The 20,497-nt window shown below is 43.1% G+C and overlaps 2 protein-coding genes and 2 long non-coding RNA genes across 5 annotated transcripts in view; 1 reads left to right on the top strand and 3 right to left on the bottom strand.

Annotated features, from left to right (window-relative positions):
* abca7 (ATP-binding cassette, sub-family A (ABC1), member 7) overlaps positions 1 to 17,308 on the top strand; it is a 29,342-nt gene extending 12,034 nt beyond the window's left edge. Inside the window, exons 21-49 of the mRNA XM_076874346.1 lie at positions 58 to 197; positions 306 to 443; positions 986 to 1,224; positions 1,389 to 1,446; positions 2,168 to 2,370; positions 3,363 to 3,489; positions 3,594 to 3,617; positions 3,826 to 3,974; positions 4,136 to 4,260; positions 4,369 to 4,470; positions 4,838 to 5,030; positions 5,244 to 5,338; positions 8,505 to 8,537; positions 8,669 to 8,765; positions 9,017 to 9,091; positions 9,219 to 9,388; positions 9,585 to 9,762; positions 10,459 to 10,719; positions 10,945 to 11,068; positions 11,144 to 11,273; positions 11,445 to 11,571; positions 11,747 to 11,809; positions 12,373 to 12,479; positions 12,574 to 12,715; positions 12,895 to 13,029; positions 13,153 to 13,256; positions 13,351 to 13,443; positions 13,788 to 14,037; positions 14,302 to 17,308. Of these exons, the coding sequence (XP_076730461.1) occupies positions 58 to 197; positions 306 to 443; positions 986 to 1,224; positions 1,389 to 1,446; positions 2,168 to 2,370; positions 3,363 to 3,489; positions 3,594 to 3,617; positions 3,826 to 3,974; positions 4,136 to 4,260; positions 4,369 to 4,470; positions 4,838 to 5,030; positions 5,244 to 5,338; positions 8,505 to 8,537; positions 8,669 to 8,765; positions 9,017 to 9,091; positions 9,219 to 9,388; positions 9,585 to 9,762; positions 10,459 to 10,719; positions 10,945 to 11,068; positions 11,144 to 11,273; positions 11,445 to 11,571; positions 11,747 to 11,809; positions 12,373 to 12,479; positions 12,574 to 12,715; positions 12,895 to 13,029; positions 13,153 to 13,256; positions 13,351 to 13,443; positions 13,788 to 14,037; positions 14,302 to 14,760 (4,141 nt within the window). The 3' untranslated portion in view covers positions 14,761 to 17,308. The remainder of the gene's footprint in view (positions 1 to 57; positions 198 to 305; positions 444 to 985; positions 1,225 to 1,388; positions 1,447 to 2,167; positions 2,371 to 3,362; positions 3,490 to 3,593; positions 3,618 to 3,825; positions 3,975 to 4,135; positions 4,261 to 4,368; positions 4,471 to 4,837; positions 5,031 to 5,243; positions 5,339 to 8,504; positions 8,538 to 8,668; positions 8,766 to 9,016; positions 9,092 to 9,218; positions 9,389 to 9,584; positions 9,763 to 10,458; positions 10,720 to 10,944; positions 11,069 to 11,143; positions 11,274 to 11,444; positions 11,572 to 11,746; positions 11,810 to 12,372; positions 12,480 to 12,573; positions 12,716 to 12,894; positions 13,030 to 13,152; positions 13,257 to 13,350; positions 13,444 to 13,787; positions 14,038 to 14,301) is intronic.
* On the bottom strand, positions 4,254 to 8,219 carry LOC143412717 (uncharacterized). The gene is made up of 3 exons (XR_013093260.1): positions 8,010 to 8,219; positions 4,948 to 5,060; positions 4,254 to 4,427 (listed from the first exon to the last, which is right to left on the bottom strand). It is a non-coding gene; the product is annotated as an uncharacterized LOC143412717 (long non-coding RNA).
* Positions 12,687 to 15,426, bottom strand: LOC105940488 (uncharacterized). The gene is made up of 3 exons (XR_001167271.2): positions 15,289 to 15,426; positions 13,521 to 13,635; positions 12,687 to 13,432 (listed from the first exon to the last, which is right to left on the bottom strand). It is a non-coding gene; the product is annotated as an uncharacterized LOC105940488 (long non-coding RNA).
* LOC101466807 (uncharacterized) lies at positions 17,302 to 20,487 on the bottom strand. Of its 2 annotated transcripts, none has more exons than XR_013093259.1 (4): positions 19,075 to 20,487; positions 18,492 to 18,688; positions 17,844 to 18,255; positions 17,302 to 17,468 (listed from the first exon to the last, which is right to left on the bottom strand). XR_013093259.1 is itself a non-coding variant. In XM_076874350.1 (4 exons), exons 2-4 carry the CDS (start codon positions 19,696 to 19,698, stop codon positions 17,324 to 17,326), a joined length of 966 nt encoding a protein of 321 aa, XP_076730465.1. In that variant the 5' UTR covers positions 19,699 to 19,926; positions 20,022 to 20,487; the 3' UTR covers positions 17,302 to 17,323. The 2 variants fall into 2 exon arrangements, 1 of the variants encoding a protein (XP_076730465.1); XM_076874350.1 differs by lacking the exon at positions 17,844 to 18,255 and having other exon boundaries at positions 19,075 to 19,926; positions 20,022 to 20,487.
* Between the last annotated feature and the right edge of the window lie 10 nt (positions 20,488 to 20,497).

Genomic DNA, 20,497 nt, shown 5'->3' with positions numbered 1-20,497 from the left:
ACTGTTTTGATCAGATTTCTATTAAAGAGATATTTTCATATTTTCTCCTTCTTTCAGGCTGACGGTAGAGGAGCATGTGTGGTTTTATGGCTGTATGAAGGGTTTGTCTGAAGCAGAGGTGAAGGTGGAGCTGGACACTTTGCTGGAGGATGTCGGCCTCCTGCACAAGCGACACGAACAGACCAAAAACCTTTCAGGTAAAGTTACTAGTTTAACTCCACTGTGTTGAGACTTTATGAATGAAAAACAACAGGTTTGTTGTTCAGTCAGTTTTCTTTTCAAGCTTGAAATTTTCCATTTGTCAGGCGGCATGCAGAGGAAGCTGTCTGTGGCGATAGCGTTTGTCGGAGGCTCAAAGGTGGTCGTCCTGGATGAACCTACAGCTGGGGTTGACCCGTACTCCCGCAGAGGGATCTGGGACCTGCTGCTCAAATACCGCAAAGGTGCTGTGAACAGTGTTTTCTGATCAGGGTTTGAGGGTGAGAAGAAAGCACATTTTAGCCAGGAGACTAAACGGTCATTTGTTGGTTCTTTGTTTAAAGATAACATTCTTCTTGTTATGTTTAGTGGGAAACATGAAACCAAAAAGCAGACTAGCAGGCAAACTTAATAAACAGTAAAACTAGCCTTTATTTAGGCGAGACATAAAAATCCAAAAAGCAGCAGAAACACAAAGGCTATTGATTCAAGTGGGGTGGAAAACACAGGCAGGCAAAGATGTGATTTAAGTGCACACTAGGGTAGTTGATGGCAATGGAAGACACCAGGGAACACATCTGAAACTAATCAGGGGAAAACAAGACAAAAGAACTAAAACTAAATACAATGCACACAGGACAGGACAAATAAAACGGGAAGTAATTGAGCAAAGGAACCTTGATCCACATCTCTGTAAAGCCTGGATATGCTTGTCTTTCTTTCGAGATCTTTATTCTGAGACTTATAAGAAAATAAATCCCACTAACGTGCTCTCTTTCCCCCTCAGACCGGACCATCATCCTGTCCACCCACTACATGGACGAGGCAGAGTTGTTAGGTGACCGGATCGCCATCATCTCTCAGGGGAAGCTGTGCTGCTGTGGCTCACCGCTCTTCCTTAAATCCCAGCTGGGGTCTGGCTACTACCTCACTGTGGTGAAGAGGGAAGGACTGGACACCAGCACTCCCAGTAATTTCAGTATTTCCACCAGTACCAGCTCCAACAAGCTCCCTCCTCTCATCAAGGTTTGTTTTCATTTATATTCATCATAAAAATGAAAGCAAATTTAAAGTTTTAATTCTTTATCTATTACCTTGCTGTTATATAGTTTTTATAATTTGCACATAAGTTTAAAGAAAGCACAGAAATGTGGAGTACTGAAAGAACCGTTCTCTGCTCTATGTTTCAGGACAGCGACTCGTCACTGAGTGAAGACACCGGGCTGGGAAGTGAGGATAGCAGCTCATGTGAGTGTAAACTACATTAATTGATCATTAGCAAGGTTGAGCACCAATGTAAAAGCAGACGTTTTGGTGGTTTGTTGGTCTGGAGCAAAGAAACTGCAATTATCATTTGCAGATGAGACCGAAACAAAAATATTAGCGCCACATTTGCGAAAACAAAGCACAACATTTCAGTACAAACACCTCATATCAACTGTCAGCACAGTGGTGGAGGGGTGATGATTTGAGCTTATTTTGAAGCCACGGGATGTGGCCATCACACCAAAAGCTTGGTCAAAACAAGAAAATGATCTCAGGACAACAGAACAGCTGAAAAACTGAAGAATCGAGGCTTTGCACTCGCCAAGTCCAGACCTCAACCTGATTGAAATGCTGTGACCTGTGCATAAATGAATGCACACAAACATCAATGAACTAAAGCAATTTTGTAATAAAAGTGGGTTTAAAATTCACCCACAACAATTTGAGAGACTGATAAAGTCTTATAGGAAATGGTTATTTCCATTTCTTGCTGTTAAGCTGGTTCTACAAACTATTTAGTCGTGGGCTGTGTCCGTGGACTTCCTCCTGTTTTGCATTAAACCTCTGAAGTTGCATTTTGTCGGGTTTATGTGTAGCTTTAAATATGTAGCTTACAATAGGAGAGACTGAAAATGTTGAGTACATGTTTGAAAACATCTTTAGAAGCAATTTAAAATCACATTCATCATCATCTTCATGGCAGATTTGGCAGCTTTGCTGTCGCTGGTTCAACACCACATCCCTGGCGCCAGACTGGTGCAGGAGTCTAGACGTGAGGCGGTGATCAACCTGCCACAGACGGCCGCCAAAGACAGCAGCCTGGCCATCCTACTGATCGCACTGGACCAGAGACTGACTGAACTGGGAATCAGCAGCTACGGGCTGTCAGACAGCACGCTGGAGGAGGTGAGACAATGTTACAGTTACATTTCCCAGTTACATCACTGGAAAATATGAAACTAGGTCAGTGAGTGCTTGGTTGTGATAAAACTAGTATAAAAATCTCCTATTACACAGTAATCGATATAGTGAATGCACGGTCCACAAGGGTGACGTAAAAGTAAACTGATTGAATGGCGTATTATCCGTCTCTTCAGGAAGGCTGGATATTTGTGGAGCTGCCAGTAACAGGCTTAATATTAGCCTTCGATTAGCACTGATAGCAGATTTGTGGAGCCTGATAAGTCACATTTGCATGATTTACCTTCTCACTCTCTGCTCCTTTGCAAGGTTTCTGGATGCTCCCTTCACTGCCACCTGCTGTCTGCAGCTTACACCGTTAAGGAAATGCCTCAGTTTGAACTTAAAATTGCTTTGGCTGAGTTTTTATAAGAAACTCCTGCAACAGAGTGGAGTATCAAATGTCCTTTAACCCTTGTATGGTGTTCGGGTCTGTGAGACCCGTGTTCAGTTTTTTTCAAAAGAAAAATTAAACAATTAATTATTTTTTCACGTGTAAATGTGTTGTGTCTTTCCACTCACTCCACTTGATTATAACTGATTTATTTATAACATTTTATATAAAAGAAAAACGAGAAGCACATTAATTCATAAATGTGATCTAACAAAGGTAAAGGGAAAAAATTAACCATGTTTGCTGTTCACATGTCTTGTAATTGGGATGAAGTAAACATCTGTTGAGTAATTTAACATAAAATTGTTTGATAGTGTTAATTTGGAAAGCCAAAACTCTAGCGGGTCCACCAGACCCATGAACACTGGCTGAGTAACAAAAATACGAACACCACACAAGGGTTAAGACATTGTAGATTTCCACTGTTTCCACAAATAAAACGTTGTGGGGTTTATTTATTGTTTCTTTGTTTTCGTTTTCACACTCTTTGAAAGAGTGCCTTATTGTGCATGTACGGAGGATTTAAATTTAAAGTATTTTCCAGATCTTTCTGCGGGTGGCCGAGGAGACAGGTGTGGACACTGAAGCAGAGGTGCAGCCTGAATCACCCCACAGCCAGCAGCCGTCAGGACAGGGAACTGATGGCCATCCTCTAGATGAAGCAGAAACAGGTGTGTGTGTGTGTATACGCACACAATCACACACATATCACATATCATGCACATGTAAGTGTTCTGTTTCCCCTTGTGACTGTTTGTTTCCAAAATGCTGCCAGGAAGGAAAAAGCCTCATAGAAAAGGTACTCTCAGCTCGCAATTGGCTGAAAATAATTATTAGATGAGATTCATTTTTTTCAGTAGAATTTAAGTGAAATGCAAAAAAAGTAGACGTAAATTATGACATTTCAGTTTTTTTCTCTGGTTTATTTGGATGTGTCTAGGTCCAAGTATTTATCAGTTAAATGTACATTAACAGTCCAGGTTCTCACATTGTGTTTTTCTTGTCAGCAGAACCTCAGGAGACAGACCTGCTGAATGGCGATGGCCACGGTGGGGTGCCTGCAACTGGCTGGTGGCTGACATGGCAGCAGCTGAGAGCGCTCTTCATCAAACGCTGGCTTTACGCTCGGAGGAGCCGTCGGGGAATCTTTGCCCAGGTTAGACTATCTGTCAGCAGCTGACTAAAATATCCACCCACTTCTACCGCTATGCCTTTTTCTTTGAAATTAGCTGCTTGTCATTAGCTACATGTTGCAGAATGATAGTTATTCTGAAACATAGACGGATATCTTTAAGGACGTCTCGATTTGTGCCTCAGATCGTTCTCCCTGCTGTATTTGTGCTGATCGCCCTGCTCTTCAGCCTTATTGTTCCTCCTTTTGGGAAGTACCCTGCCCTGCAGTTGCATCCCTGGATGTACGGCGAGCAGTACACCTTCTTCAGGTACCCCACATTGAGTCGTAACTGCCTACAAAAGCTCCCTCGGCATTTTGTTTCTGTTATTGAGCATATTATTGAGGAATTCTTTCATCTGTGTTTTTATATTCACAGCAACGATGATCCTGGAAACCCAGCCATGGAGAATCTGCTTGAAGCTCTCCTTGACCAGCCTGGATTTGGTACCAAGTGCATGGAAAAGGAGGACAACATGACGTAAGATCATCCCATTGAACTGGTTTCAGTGATATTTATGGAGGCAGTAGTAAAGATAGAAGGACTTGTGGTGCTGAGACATCATGATGTTAAATACAGTGTATTAGGCACCAGAAAATATTTATTTTCCTTACACAGATATTACTGCTGTGGCTAAAATGTATGCACGTTTTCCTCAGGTTTTCAGAAAGTGTCGGTTTTAGTTTGGTTACAGAGTGGTTAGACAATATAAAACCTCCAGTGGCATTCAGCTGAAATTGCATCTCTCTATAAGTAAACATATAGATTTGAGTAAATCTGCGTACTTTTTTTAATATTTTCACTGCACATCGATGACTATGACACCAAAACTGTCTTCTCCCTGCAGGGATCCTCAGTGTGAAGCTGGGCGGGGTGGTTTATTCATGAGGCCACAGTTATCTTACTCTACCTGGGACATGTTCAGCAGAGGCAACTGGAGCAGAGACAGACCCTCACCTGAATGTCAGTGCAGCACAGAAGACGTCTACCGAATGCTCCCCGAGTGTCCTGAGGGTGCTGGAGGGCTTCCGCCTCCACAGGTCAGCGCGGGCTCAATCAGGACTGATTTACTGTAACACAGTGATCAGATCTCTGCACCATCAGAAAATATCACCAGTTAACTCATAACAGAACCAACATTATCTGAATTTTTGTCATGAAATGTTTGTTTTCGTTAAATACTGTAGACTATGTCTGTACTGTACTGGACCCCAGTGCTTTCAACTGACCCATTGCAGTTTTTTATTTTTCAGATTAAAAGGCCGACTGGAGACATCCTGCAAAATCTGACAAGTTATAACATCTCAGATTACCTGGTGAAGACCTACTCTCAAATCCTTAAGAAAAGGTACTTCATTAACTCAACACAATAAAAATATACATATAGCTATTAGGGGTGCAACGATACACAAAATTCACAGTTCGGTTCGGTTCGATACTTTGGTGTCACGGTTCGATATTTTTTTCGATACAAAAAAAAGTTCATGCCTTTTTAATTTGTCATTTATTAAAATTATAAATATATATTTTAACTCAAAAGTACAGTTTTTAAATTTAATGTTGCTGAAACAAAAGTAATTAAAAAATCTGATTGAGGAATCACTCATCTTTGGAAAAGAGAGTTTATTACAGAGAAATGGCTCTTTCCAAAATAAAAGTTATACTATACGCTTCTTCTGGGCTATATTCTCAGCAGCATATTGTAGCGGGTCAGGGCTGTTCGGGGTTCTGTTTGTACAGTTATGTTTTGTTTATGTTGCCATAGTGACGGGTGACGCCCTCTCGCTGCGACGGTGTGTCCTTCCGGGGTCAGAGGGCGCCCTGTGTGTTGTTGTTGCTGTGCGGTTGCCGCGCTGAGCAGTTAGCTAGCGGTAGTGTTCTTCTGCAGATGTCAATAAACGGCTGTGCTCCCTGGCTAGCTCACGGGAAGCAAGACCAAACGACACCTCCGTCTCCTCCTTGTCTAAGCTCGCCACATTGGTGTCAGAAGCGGGATGATGGTGGCACCCCATGTTCTGACCCGAGTGACTTTTCCCCCGCCGGTCGTGACCTGCCGGTGCGCCAAAAGAAGGCACCTGGACATTTGCAAAGTGAAAGCAAAAAACAAGCGCAAAGTCAAACGCGATTTCAATATGTCACATATTGACAGTGGCTCACCGATGCCAATGACATAACTACCCAGCTACATTTCCGAAAGAATGCAAAAGCATTGACATATATTTTTTCTTCCTACAATAGCCCGACGGGCAGGGCAGAGATAGATTTTGGTAGCCCGACTGGAAAAATCGCTAGCCCCGGGACGTCGGGCTAGCGATTTTGCAAGCCCTGTGTTACAGGCATGGCCCTTTAAGGATGAAGCCTGATGGGAAATGTATTCGGGATGTGTGTTAGCGGGACTGCCTGGTGTGTGTGTGTGTGTGTGTGTGTGTGTGTGTGTGTGTGTGTGTGTGTGTGTGTGTGTGTGTGTGTGTGTGTGTGTGAAGAGAGAGAGCGGAGAAGGGGAAAAAGTAACGGTTAGCTACAGAAGGAAAGAAAATAAATAAAAGGAATATAATAACTCCCTCGACAGCCAGAGTTGTGTCGGCGATGCTCGCTGTGAGTAAACTGTTTCAGCCCACTGTACGCGGTGTTCGTGCCTTAGAGAAGAAATAAAGTTCGGTGAAGCAGTTTCCTACGCCTCCTTCGATCTTTTTGCTAGCGGAGTTGACCTGTATAGTAAGCTGTTGCCGGCTACGAGTCAGTTACGGAACCTTCAAGTAACTGCCAGAGGTTTCCTTACTACGGTTCGGGGCCGCGGATCTGGCGCGGTAACACCTGTATCTGATTGAGGAATCACTCATCTTTGGAAAAGAGTTTATTACAGAGAAATGGCTCTTTCCAAAATAAAAGTTATACTATACGCTTCTTCTGGGCTATATTCTCAGCAGCATATTGTAGCGGGTCAGGGCTGTTTGGGGTTCTGTTTGTACGTTATGTTTTGTTTATGTTGCCATAGTGACGGGTGACGCCCTCTCGCTGCGACGGTGTGTCCTTCCGGGGTCAGAGGGCGCCCTGTGTGTTGTTGTTGCTGTGCGGTTGCCGCGCTGAGCAGTTAGCTAGCGGCAGTGTTCTTCTGCAGATGTCAATAAACGGCTGTGCTCCCTGGCTAGCTCACGGGAAGCAAGACCAAACGACACCTCCGTCTCCTCGTTGTCTGAGCTCGCCACATTGGTGTCAGAAGTGGGATGATGGTGGCAGCCCATGTTCTGACCCGAGTGACTTTTCCCCCGCCGGTCGTGACCGGCCGGTGCGCCAAAAGAATTCACCTGGACATTTGCAGGACTTTGTGTGGGGCAATGGGGTCGTCGGGGACGACTGACCCCTTAGGTGGGGGCTATGTAGCGGGTCAGGGCTGTTCGGGGTTCTGTTTGTATAGTTATGTTTTGCTTATGTTGCCATAGTGACGGGTGACGCCTTCTCGCTGCGACGGTGTGTCCTTTCGGGGTAAGAGGGCGCTCTGTGTGTTGTTGTTGCTGTGCGGTTGCCGCGCTTAGCAGTTAGCTAGCGGCAGTGTTCTTCTGCAAATGTCAATAAACGGCTGTGCTCCCTGGCTAGGGAAGCAAGACCAAACGATACCTCAGTCTCCTCCTTGTCTGAGCTCGCCACAATATTAAACATATCAGGTCCCCATAAGGAGAATCATGTGCTAACGGCTGTCTAAATGACCCGGGTAAAGTTTGTAGCATGCATGCTTGTTGTTTTTGTCTGCTAACACTTGTCTTTGCACTAGGATGATGTCAGCGTAAATGTGCAGTCATATTCGTTGTGTTCCCACTAGTGCTGTCAGCGTTAATCTCGTTGAAATGACGATAACGCCACAACACGGCAAATCTCCGTTAACGAGCTACCCCTGCGTGGGGCTAGACGGCTAACACGTTAACGAGCTAACTGCGCGCTAACACACTAGTTCCCACCCATGTAATTGAGCATTGCGTGGCACATCCAACATACTGTTTTACTTTAGTCCATGACGCGCTTACCTTCAGGGTCATACCTCACATGAAAACCAAAATAATTCCAAACGCCAGATCTGAATGAGGGTGGGGGAGGTCCATCTTGCAAGGAGAGCTTAACTTCTGTCTCGCTAGCTTGCCCTGCGCTCTTCCTCCTGACTATGCTGTCTGTGTTGAGCGCTCAGTGGATCTGCGCTCGACAGTGCAGCCTAGGCGGAGCAGTCGAGCGCAGATTCACTGAGCGCTCAACACAGACAGCATCATCAGAAGGAAAGTTGATAAAATAAATTGCAAATTTTGTATTGTTCGATACATATGCGTACCGAACCAAAAGCACTGTATCGAACGGTTCAATATCAATACGAGTATCGTTGCACCCCTAATAGCTATCATTAATTTTGATCCCAATTGACCGAACACTTCACAGTATTCATAAATGTCTTTATAAACTTTGACTGATTTGCATTTTTCCATCATGAATATAACTCTGTGATCGCTTCTCTCTCTCTCTGCCTTTAATAGCCTAAAAACCAAGAAGTGGGTGAATGAATTCAGGTAAGCTGTTAAATTACACTAATATACAAAATATCTGCTCTATTTAACTGTGATATTTCTTTAAATGCTTTGAACTGTTTTAAATGAACTCGGTTGAACCACCTTTGTATTATTTCTAAAATGTATCACAGATACGGAGGCTTCTCCCTCGGAGGTAGAGCTGTATCTCAAACCCAATATCTCCAAGACTCGGTCATGGCCATCAGGACTCGTTTCCGAGTCCCACAGGTACAGAGAGCCTTGAGATGAGTGCTTTAATAAGACTAATTTTTTTTTCTACCTTTACAGAGAGAAAAGCAGGGAAAATGGAAGTAAAATATTTAAAAGGGCTGGAAGTTCTACTGCTGGTGCCAGGAAAAGCTAGTCCTGACCAGAGCACCGGCTAATAACAATAAAAAGCTTCACCCACCATCCCCCACACCACATGATTCCCCATTAAAGCCGTCAACACTGAGAGTCTGCTTTTTGCTTCATCACAGAACAGTTCACTGGGAAACCTGCTGCACAGACTCCCAGAGGTCTTAGGAGGGCTGAACAGTGAAAACAATGTGAAGGTAAATGAGCGTCTTTTTATCTGTCTTTGTGTCTTCTGTTTGTTTTTCCCCAGACTTTAAAGAAAGCGATGTAGGTGATGCGTCCAGATATTTGTGTCTGCTCAAACCCTCTCTTTTCTGTGCTCAGGTGTGGTACAACAACAAAGGCTGGCACGCCATGGTGTCATTTGTCAATGTGATGAACAACGGCCTGCTGAGAGCGAGTCTGCCGCCAGGTCCTGAGAGGAGGAAGCACGGCATCACTGCCTACAATCACCCACTCAACCTCACCAAGGAGCAGCTCACTGAAGTAGCCATGTTAGTTCACTGCTGTGGAGAGTTCAAGTTCACCAGTTTGGCTCTTGTGCTCGTTGTATTAGTTCTGTTTATGTGAGGGGGAAGATTAGAGTGGATTTAAACTCTGCACTGTTGTAAAAAAATATTTTATTTTTTTTCTTTTAAAATAAAGAGGTCCACAGTCCTCTGATGTGTTTTTCTCTGCTTTCTCCTTCAGGATGACTACATCGGTGGATGTCCTGGTTTCCATCTGTGTGATCTTTGCCATGTCCTTCGTGCCGGCCAGTTTCGTCCTTTTTCTGATCGAGGAGCGAGTCAGCAAAGCTAAACACCTGCAGTTTGTCAGCGGGGTCAAACCGATTCTCTACTGGCTGGCCAACTTTACCTGGGACATGGTCAGTACAGCTCGAGATAGAAGAAGTTAACTGTCCTCACTCAGACAGATTTGTATGCATCAGTGTAAGTCAGGAAGTTTCATCAATCCATTTACTACTGTAAAGGGTACTGTCACTGTAAAGACCATTACACACAGCATTGAGCAATAATGAGCTGGTCCTGATGTTTCTGAACAAGACAAGGAAGAAACTGAGATTTCACGGTTTGATCCAGGAGTTGCAGCTGTATCACGGTGCTTTCGCACACATTTCAGGATGTCGGTGGGACAGTTTGAGCTCTCGTTGGCTTCCACATCTGAGGAAGCAGAGACATAAGTTCAGAGACCTGATTGACCTGGAGAAGCGTCTAGCTGTGTGTCTGAAGTAAAATAGTATTATTTTACTGTTTGTGGATCCAATACATGTTTTGAGCTACGAGCGCTCTTGTTGCCAAATGCAGTGGTCAGATTGATCAATGCTGTTTATTCAGACCCAAAGAAATCAGAAAATTCAAGCTCAGTATGAAAAAATAAATGTCCAGGGAAATTACTGAGCATGAATAGTTGCATTGAGAATCGTCCCAGAAACATTTTTAACACGAAATATTTGTACAGATTTTACATGTCAGGTGTGTAAAGGCCTTTAGACTATCATCACATACTTGACTAGATAAAAATCCAGGCTCAGGATAGTTTTCCCTTTTTTCTTTGTTTCCAGTTAAACTACACCATTCCTGCTATCATGGTGGTGCTGATTTTCATCAGTTTCCAGCAGCAGTCATACGTTTCTGAGACCAACCTGCCCGCTCTTATCCTGCTCCTCCTGTTCTACGGGTGGTCCATAACCCCTCTTATGTACCCAGCATCCTTTGTGTTCACTGTCCCAAGCACAGCTTATGTATTTTTGACCTCCATCAACCTCTTCATTGGAATCAACGGCAGCATCGCCACCTTCGTCCTGGAGCTGTTTGTAGATGAGGTAAATTTTACGCAGGCGTGAAGTTCAATTACTTCTTCACCTGTGTTCTAGGAATAAGTAAGGCATAAATATATGTAAATAACAGTAACTATGCTTTAACCCTCTTGTTTTACATTTTCTTAACTAAGGAAATGTTCCTTAAAATATTTCTCTGCAGTAGAAACATAATTTTGTTTAATGCACCTTTAACTAATACATCATATGTGAATGATTTTGTCTTTCCAGTATCTGAACGAGGTGAACAGAATCCTGAAGAAGGTGTTTTTAATCTTCCCTCATTTTTGTTTGGGACGAGGACTTATCGACATGGCCAAAAACCAGGCCATGGTGGATGCGTTCAAAAGACTGGGTACATACTAGTCAGCCTCAAAAGAGTTATTTGCTCTTACAAAGACTAAATATAGATGTAATGTCTCTCCTCCAGGTACCAAACCAAGCCTGGACCCCCTTCAGTGGGACTTTGTAGGAAAGAACCTTTTTGCAATGGCAGTAGAAGGTGTCGTCTTCTTCATCTTTACCATACTCCTTCAGTACAAATTCTTCATCCGCTACAGGTAAAAAAAATAAATAAATCTATTTTTAACGTTCTCTGCACTCGTTTCTCAGGTTGTTTCCCTTTTCCTTCCTCTTATTGCTGCCGTGCAAGTGTGTCAGTTTAATGGATAGAAATTCTAAAATCAAATAAAAGTGGGATCTGTGAGTTGGTTGCTTGTGTGTTTGTTCAGGCCTTGGTGGACTAAGCCTGAGTTGCCTCCTCTTGGTCCAGAGGATGAGGATGTTGCGAGAGAGCGAGAGAGGGTCAAAAGTGGGAAAGCACACTCAGACATCCTCACCATGATCGACCTGAGCAAGGTACAACGTGCAGGAAATGTAAACGCTGAACTTGTTTAGGTCACTAATTAACTCTACTGCAGCTAAATGTTTCTCATTCGAGAGACTCTCACTGATGAGCTGTCCTCCTCCTACACTGACACAGAGTGGTGAATTTCAGCTTAAAAGTGTAACAAATAAGCTTCTTGTTGTTCAGGTTTATAAAGCCGGCAGAAAGCCAGCCGTAGACCGTCTTTGCCTCGGGATTCCTCGCAGCGAGGTGAGGGATCTGCGCACCAGTGATTGTGAAGACACACACCCCCTTTGGCTGTCAGCTCTGTGTTCTTTATCCATGTAGTTACAGCCACATTATCACAGGGACTGTTTTATGATATTGTAAATGCAACTTGAGGTACTGCTTTTCACCACTGTAACTGCTATTTATACTTTCACATGTAGTCAGAATCAGAAAGGGTTTTATTGCCAAATGTTGAGCAGATTTACAACATTAGGAAATTGCTGCGGTGCTTCAGTGCAAACAAACTGTCATAAATTACGCTTAAATAGACATGAAAATAAAAGAATTAAAAGTGCTAAGTAGATAGATATATACATGATATATACATGAGTGCAGGTGGTGATCAGTGCCAAACATGGAATGATGCAGTGAACAGTGTAGTGCTGCAGTATCTAAAAATACCATCGTTACTAGCAATGGACCTACTTTTTCTATAGTTGCTTCTGCTAGTAAAAGCTTCTGTTATCTTATGACTTAATAACTGAGCTGTGTGTATATAAATAGAGATGTTTGTAGCATACTGCTCTTATGTCTCTGCCGTCCAGTGTTTTGGGCTGCTTGGGGTCAACGGAGCTGGGAAGACGTCAACATTTCGGATGCTAACTGGAGATACACCTGTCACTCATGGAGAGGCTTTCCTCAGCCAGCACAGGTACAAAGCGTGTCTGCTGCAGTGACTTCAGCCCCTACAGAACTACTATTGTACCAAACCACAGATATTGCATCAGCTATTTCTCTGCTCTCAGTGTGCTGACAGAAATGGAGCGGGTCCACCAGCTGATGGGTTACTGCCCACAGTTCGATGCCATCAGCGACCTGCTCACAGGTCGGGAACATCTGGAGCTGTACGCCCGCCTGCGGGGGGTGCCAGAGGAGTTCGTCTCTAAGGTGGTGTAAAATTCCCAAGCTAAAGTTTTATGAAGGAAGATATGCTGAAGAGTTGGTGTTTTTATTTAGCTAAATATGTGGCCATTGTAAAAATCTAGGTTTTGTCATCTTTAAATGTTATTTCAAGAGGTGAAGTATCAAGTTTGGCTACAGTCAGCAGTTTCTCTGCTGTTCTCTAGGTGGCACAGTGGGGTGTGAAGAAGCTGGGGCTTACTCAGTATGCCGATCAGGAGGCTGGAGGCTACAGCGGGGGCAACAAGAGGAAGCTCTCCACAGCCATCTCCCTCATCGGGTCTCCACCTGTCATATTCCTGGTGATGATTCAGCTTAATAGAAAAGATGATGCGGTTATTATTGAATGACCTTCATCCTTAAAATATTCCTAACTTGTATCTCACTCCGTATCTCCTCTATGCTCCCCCACCACCTTTTGTCAGGATGAGCCTACCACTGGCATGGACCCAAAAGCCAAAAGATTTTTGTGGAACTGCATTCTCAGTGTCACCAAAGAGGGAAGAGCTGTAGTGCTAACCTCACACAGGTACCAGTCAGTTCAGCTTTATTTCATTCCCGATGGAGTTTTGTATTGTAAAGGCAAAATATTTACTGCCGTCTCTAAATGTTTGTATTGTCAGCATGGAGGAGTGCGAGGCACTTTGCACCAGGATGGCCATCATGGTCAACGGCAGGTTTCGGTGTCTTGGGTCTGTGCAGCACCTGAAGAACAGGTAAGCAAACGCTAGTGCTGTGCGATACAGCAAATATAGGCATACGATCCGATACCAGCTAAACAATATCCACTTACCTCTACGAGCCGCTGCACTTCTCCCCGATTTAATGTCTGGTGTGTTGTCTACATTAGACAGGCTGAAAGTGCATCCTGTAGTGTTTTGCATTTCACCCCCAGTTCTGACTTAATACTGAAAAAAAAAAAAAAAAAAAAGTACTGAAAATAGCCTTGACCCTTTCAAAACAGAATGTGAACAAATTCGTGAAGAGGTCAGGATCAGAGAAGTTTATCTTCTCATGTAACAGTCGTGAATCACGTGCTTCGTTCCTTCCCGTCTTTCAGGTTTGGTGATGGATACACCATCATCCTTCGTTTGGCAGACACCAAATCGGACCCCGACTCGTGTCCTGTCAGCACCTACATGAAGGAGTGTTTTCCTAGTATTGAGCTGAAGGAGCGGCACCAGAATGTGCTGCAGTACCAGCTACCTTCGCACGCCTGCTGCCTCGCTCGAGTCTTCGACGTGCTGGCAAACAACTACGAGGAGCTGGGCATCGTTGATTTCTCCATTTCACAGACCACGCTGGACCAGGTGAGGGCTGTGATGAAGGTTTAAAAACCTCTTTAGTGTTTTGGAAAATGACTATTTTTGCAAAATGGGTGGTGTAAGTCTCATGGCCTATGATCCCATGTAAGTGGAGCCAAGTGATTCTTTCTTAGTGATTTTCTCCACATGTGGCGCTGCGATACCCGATCTGCCAAATCCCACTTTAAAGCTTGGTCATAATTAAACAAGACTTGGGTCAGTAAAGAAAGAATAAGTCTCAGTGATACTAAAGCCCCTTACCTTTTGTAGGTGTTTGTCAACTTTGCCAAGGATCAGACTGATGACGACTGCCTCACAGATGTGGTCGTCAGTAACGGGACAGCACAGCCAAACGCACCCGAGCACAGAGTTAATCCTCCCGTCAATAAACCACAACCACCAATCGTTCCTCCTCAACCAAGCAAAAGTCCACACCTGCCTGGGAAATCATCTGACAGCAAGTCAAAGGCGGGTAAGCCGAAAAAAGAAAAATCTAGCAAAGGCAAATCTGGCTCTGTGGCAATGCGTGCACTACCACATCCAGAGGAAATGGCCCGGGAGGTGGCTACGGTGAGCCGCAGGGCCAGCACTGAATCAGACGGCAGTAACAGCGGTCTTCAGGGAGAATCAGGCAAATCTCGTGGGTCGAAACGCAGAGCAGAGAGTTCCAGCAAAGATCCCTCGGTTCTCTTTATAGTCGGCGGCAACTCAGAGGAGAGCACGCTATGAAGCGGACTGGCACTAAACGAGCGGACCAAAGACAAACAAAAGCTTCATCTTCCCCTCTGTATGTCATTTGAATGCTGCAAAGTCTTCACAGGGACATGAAAAAATGAGCACTTTAAAGTCCATCAGTAAGAAAACGGCAGTGGACAAGTGGACTGAAATGTTACTGTCTGAGAAAAACAGAGTAGAAGCTTTAAAAGAAACAACCGAAGGTCCTTTGTGGTAATGACTTCGGTGCCTTGCTCAGCTCTTTCATCTGTAACTCTTTACCCTCCACAGCGAGTAAAATAAGTACAGAAAGCATCAGTTTTCTGAGTAAATATATTTCTAAAGGTGCTGCTGAAATCCTCACCAGATGACAGTAAAACTATACCATATCAAACAATAGATGTCCACAAATTATGTTTTGTGTTATAATGAGAAATTACACAGGGAAAAAGTGCTGAACACAGTTACTGAAATTGATTTAATACTTTGTTTAAAAAAAAGGATGCATATAGGCCATCATGGATGAGTGCATCCACATTGTACCTGCTGATTTCAGGTCTTCTTGCAGATCTTGGAGAACTCTTCTGATCATCCTTTTCGCTCCTCTGTCTGGAGTCTTGCAAAGAGCCACTGGTTGTGACTGGTTTGTGGTGAAATTATGTCCTTTCCACTTCACGATTATGGCCCCAACAGTGCTCACTGGAACCATCAGTAGTTTAAAAATTCTTCTGTAACAATCCCATCAGTATGTTTAGCAACAACAAGCATGTGAAGGTCTTGACAGATCTCATTGGTTTTACCCATCATGAGATGTTTCTTGTATGACAGCTTGGTAATGAGACACATTTTATAGGCCATCAGTTAGAACTGAACCAGCTGATATTCATTTGCACTAAGTGGCAAATTACTAATGACTGATTTCAGCTGATGTCATGACTTTTGCCTTTTGCATCTACTTTTTCCCTGTGTCATTTCTCATTATTACACTTAATTTATTATTAACTTGATTTATTATCATCTGTGGTTTGATTTATTTGCATGTGTGGATTGGATGGGTTGTTACTGACATCTGGTGAGGATTTCATGCCGATAGCACCTTTAGAAATAGATTTACTTCAAAAATTGGCGACACGTTCAGAACTTATTTTACCAGCTGTATATGGGTTGATTAGTCTTACACTGTGTTTTCTCTTTCTGTGTCAGTGTCATCACTCCTCATTGGTTTATTTGTCCTGAATGAATGTTATGCAGGGGTCGCTGCTAAACCAGTGAGCAGTGTAGCTCAGGATTCAGTCATTAGACCTATTACAACCTCATCTTTGTTTTACAAAAAGCATTCTTTCAGTCTGAATACTGAAATATTCAGACTGTATGTTTTATGTTAATTCTCAAGGTGGTTTTATAGGTTAGAGGGCATTTGAGTGGCGGGTTGTTTCAGGACTATACAGTATCTCTTTTGAGGAGAGAATTTACCTCTTATTGTTTTGTAAAAAACAACTTTATTATATCTTTTATCTGAATGTTTTTTTTATTTATCCAAATTTTTATTATGCAGACTAATCTTATTATTTATGAATTGGGGGGGGGTTCTTAACTTTGCTTGCTTTTCCTTAAAAGAGCTGGAAACCTCGTGATAAATGAGATACACGGGTGTCACTGTAGACGTTAAATTCATGTCAAACATGCCAAAAATTCCACGTTCAATCAAAGAAGTAATATTTAACAAAACAGAGCAATCAGTGAGACAAAAACATTGCCTTCAGTCAACAACTGTTTTTATTCTGAACTATGTGTTTGTTTCTTTCTAACAAACGACACACTGGCTGCTGAATGTTACCGTACTGTAATGGCATTTTATATATATATATATATATATATATATATGCATGAGACAAACCTGACGTATCAGAAGGATTTCATTCCAAAATGCAACCTGTTTTTAACAATGTGGGGCAGCTGGATGGGTGAGTGATTAGCACACGTGCACTACATGGATAAAAGTAGTGGAGCAGCCAAGGAAACCAAAGCCATGTTTGGAGTTTGACCTTCTGTCATTCTCAAACACTTCCTCCACTTACAGCTGATTGTGGGATATCTATGAGAGAAGAAATGTCACAAACTGCGGCTGTGGCGTCCTGTTACTGCACCAAGCTCAATTTCAGTGAGCTCTCTCCAACAGCACATTCTTTCGGGAATCTTTGTAAAGACAGACGGCATGCTAGCTGCTTTAATTCAACAGTACAGACTTACTCCCAATACTTTTGTCCATGTAGTGTAACCTTAAAGGCTTCTACAGCTGCGTGCTGTAATTTCCCAGCTCCCTCTCTTATATTTCCTGTCTAACTCTGGAAAAAAGGCAGAAAATGTTTAATAAAAGATCAACAATTATACTAAAATGCCCTGAAATACTGCAGAACTGAAACTGTAAGCTGGATGTCTCATTTTGGAATGAATATGCTGTTCTACTTGAATATCAGCTGTAAGATGTACGTTATTTCCTTGAAGTATGGTAGCTTAAAAGAATGTCTGGTGTTCTGAAAAAATTAAAAATATCTGCAAGTTATGTGTGGTTGTTGAGTCACTGCGGCGTCTGAGCAGTCAGGTGGTTTGGCTGCACCATCCTGAGGAAGATGAGAGGCGCTTTGGGTGCAGGATGAAGTGGAGGAAGGCTCATCTGTCTGTTTACCCTGCAGGCACCAGGTGATCTGTCTTTTCCAGCTCGTCTGTTTTAAAGGAGAAAAAAATGTAGAATCAAATTTTACCGTTTATTTGGTGTAGATATTTATGTGTACACACACGAAACCTGCATAAAACTTGCTCTTGTGATAATATTTGTTCAGTTCAGCTTGGAGTATTAACACTAAATTTAACTAACTGACAAGATTTTATGTGTCACTGACTGTCAACAGCTCCTGTGGATTACGTACTACTGAAGTCAATAAAAAAAATAATTTTCTTAAAGAAATAATCGACACAAATAAATATCAGCATTTAGAAGACATCATACTTCTTGGGGTAAATAAAGTATATTTAAAAAAAATTAAGGGAATGCTCGATCATCACAGTGTGACACAGAATCAGTTAAACTTCAGGGATACCAGTGTGTCCAGTTAGGAAGCAGAAACCACTGTGAATCCTCCTGGTTTGGTACAAATGAAAGCAACTCCATGAGGATGCCGTGACCTCCTGATGTCCTTCAGCGGGACCTGAAGGAACATCATCCAGCAGTCCCGGGTTTACAGTGGGTCAGTAATGGCCTGAGCAGGCATATCGTTGATGAAGGCCAGTCAAGCTGCAGGGTGCTAGACTGTGAGAACAGGACATCAGGGCCCCGTGGACTGCATTTCTGGCAGTTTGATGAAAAATCTGCCCGTGAACAGCGCACTGGAGGTCATTCTGTGGGGCTGTGGCAGTGCTGTCCCACTTCAGACAATAGTCTGCCCTTCTACTGCCCTGTCCAGCTCTCCTTGTGCGAAGGCCCATCTCCTGGTATTTCCTTCAGTCTTGAAACTGTATTGAGAGAGACAGCAAAACCTCTGACCACATCTTGAAGGAGTTTGACTACATGTGTAGGTACTGTCTCATGCTACCACTAGTGACAAGGACATGAAATTATAAAGTAGAGGAAAAACTAGAGAAAATCCCCTACAAACACATCCCCTTATTGTCTTATTGTTGCTGCTATCTAACTGGACAGACTGCTGTCCCTGAAGATTAATGGAAACTGTAACATCCATCAAACGTACACGCTGCCCCGCTTCCCATCCTGCTGCCCGACACTGCTCTGATCTGTAAAGGCCACGAGGAGCTGATCAGTCCGGTCTTGTCTCCATAGTCCTTCCTCGGCCCCTCTCCTCTTCTTCCTCAGTCTGTATGTGACAGTTTGCAGCAGTGCATTCAGGCTGGACAAGGTGATGTCAGGAAGCTGAACCTCAGCCAATCTCTGCACAGAAAAGAACAAACTCAAAATATGGGACAATCTCTGAAGTTGTGGGGCGGGAGGGACAAAGGATAAAAATGCTGTGCAGTCCCATATAAAGACAGGCATATGCTCATGCTAAATAAGCCCTGACTGGAAGCCTACATTTCCCACAATCCAATCTTTAAGCTGCCAACTTCTTTTAGACATTGTCCCAGCTTGCTACATGCTGCGTTTCTTTTCTGATGCTCAACATCTACTATTTCTACAGGCTCTGAGGTGCTCCCCCTCAACCCTTCACCTGTGCTAAATCAGTAGACTGCCTCTTTAATGTTTAATACACTTCCATCAAGGACAGGAACCACTATGTTCAGAAAATGTCCCAGTGAATGGATCTGAAACTAACTCACACTCTTGGAGAACAGGGGATTGTCTATCCAGGGCCTGATGTCTGAAGCCTGCGCTGTAACTGCTCCACTGCCTCCAAAGCCTTCTGCTCCAAGCTTTGCAGAGCTGGTTGTTGCTTGTTGATGCACAGTGATGGCAGGCAGAGGAGTGAGACAGCCTGAGCTCTGATCAAATGGTTTTGGTTCGCTTATAGGCGGCGGCAGAAATGGAGAAGTCAGTGAGAGTCTTGCTTTGGTTGTTCTCTCTGAGGTTAATCCTGACTGGAGGTCAATTGCGTTTTGTTTCTGTTCCACTAGTTTGCTGACAGATGGGTCTCTGCTGCTGGTTTCTGTTTCCTGTCGACTCATGGAGGTGTTGCTTTCTTCTTTCTCGTCTTCCTCCTCCTGCTCAGTCTCCTTAGCCAAGGTTAAAACCGGCATTAAGTTGACACAAAGCCTCATTATGTTCCCTGATATCTCACATGTAGTCCCATCCTTATCTGTGGTGGACCTGCTGTCCGATGTGATCTTCTTTATCCTCTTCTTTGACTTCACTGTGCTCATCCTGGGAAATTGCTTCTTTGCTTCTATATTTAGTGGGAAACCTGGTTCTAGTTTTACTATCACTGTGTTGTTCTCTTTCCCCATCTCACTTAATAAATATACATAAAAACACCTTTGACCACTTCCTATGAAATTATTCAGACATATCCCACAAAACTTTATTGCATAAAAAACTTCCCTCTCTGATCTGTCAGGCTGAACTCCTCTCTCTCCAGCAGCAGTGGGAAATACTGAGAACAATTGGAGGTCTCTGTGGCTGGCCCATTAAATCTGCTGTTATGGTAACGAGCACACAAACTGCTGTCACCTGAACTTTAAGAAGAAAGAAACCAAAGTCAAAGCAGGAATAATGCCTGAGCTCAAAGCTCTCCAACATGGAGGGTTTTACAGATGATGGAGGCGCTTACAGAAATTATGACAGGAATTCTTGTTTGCTGAGGTGGAGCAAAGATCGTCTATGAGAAAGATGCAAAACGACCCACTAAGGAGACGTTTAAAAACAACAACAACATCAAACCATTTTCTTAGAAATAAATCTGAAAGCTTTTTTTCAGCTGCTTTCAAATGTCTTTGTTAAGAATCATATGCACTTAAAATTATAACCTTTAGGTTAAAGTGAATGCTTCAGTTTTAAACAGATACTCACTGGACAATGATAAATTTTGCTTATTTCTACACTCTATTGCATCAACGAATGTTTTAGTAATAGTCAAAAATAAAATGTTTCCAAACAAATTCATGGTCCATGTTTTATCATTCATCCTGAAGTCTTGTGTTATGAAGGATTTGTCCTCCAAATGTATTGTATTCATTTATAGTCATGTGAGACTACAAACTATGGACGGAGTGAGTGCTCTCTATATTTTCCTCTCTTTGTTTGTGG

The sequence above is a fragment of the Maylandia zebra genome, linkage group LG15 (assembly GCF_041146795.1).
Source record: "Maylandia zebra isolate NMK-2024a linkage group LG15, Mzebra_GT3a, whole genome shotgun sequence".
NCBI lineage: Eukaryota > Metazoa > Chordata > Actinopteri > Cichliformes > Cichlidae > Maylandia > Maylandia zebra.
Note: the sequence above shows the minus strand (reverse complement) of the source record. Positions and strands in the feature narration are given on the sequence as shown.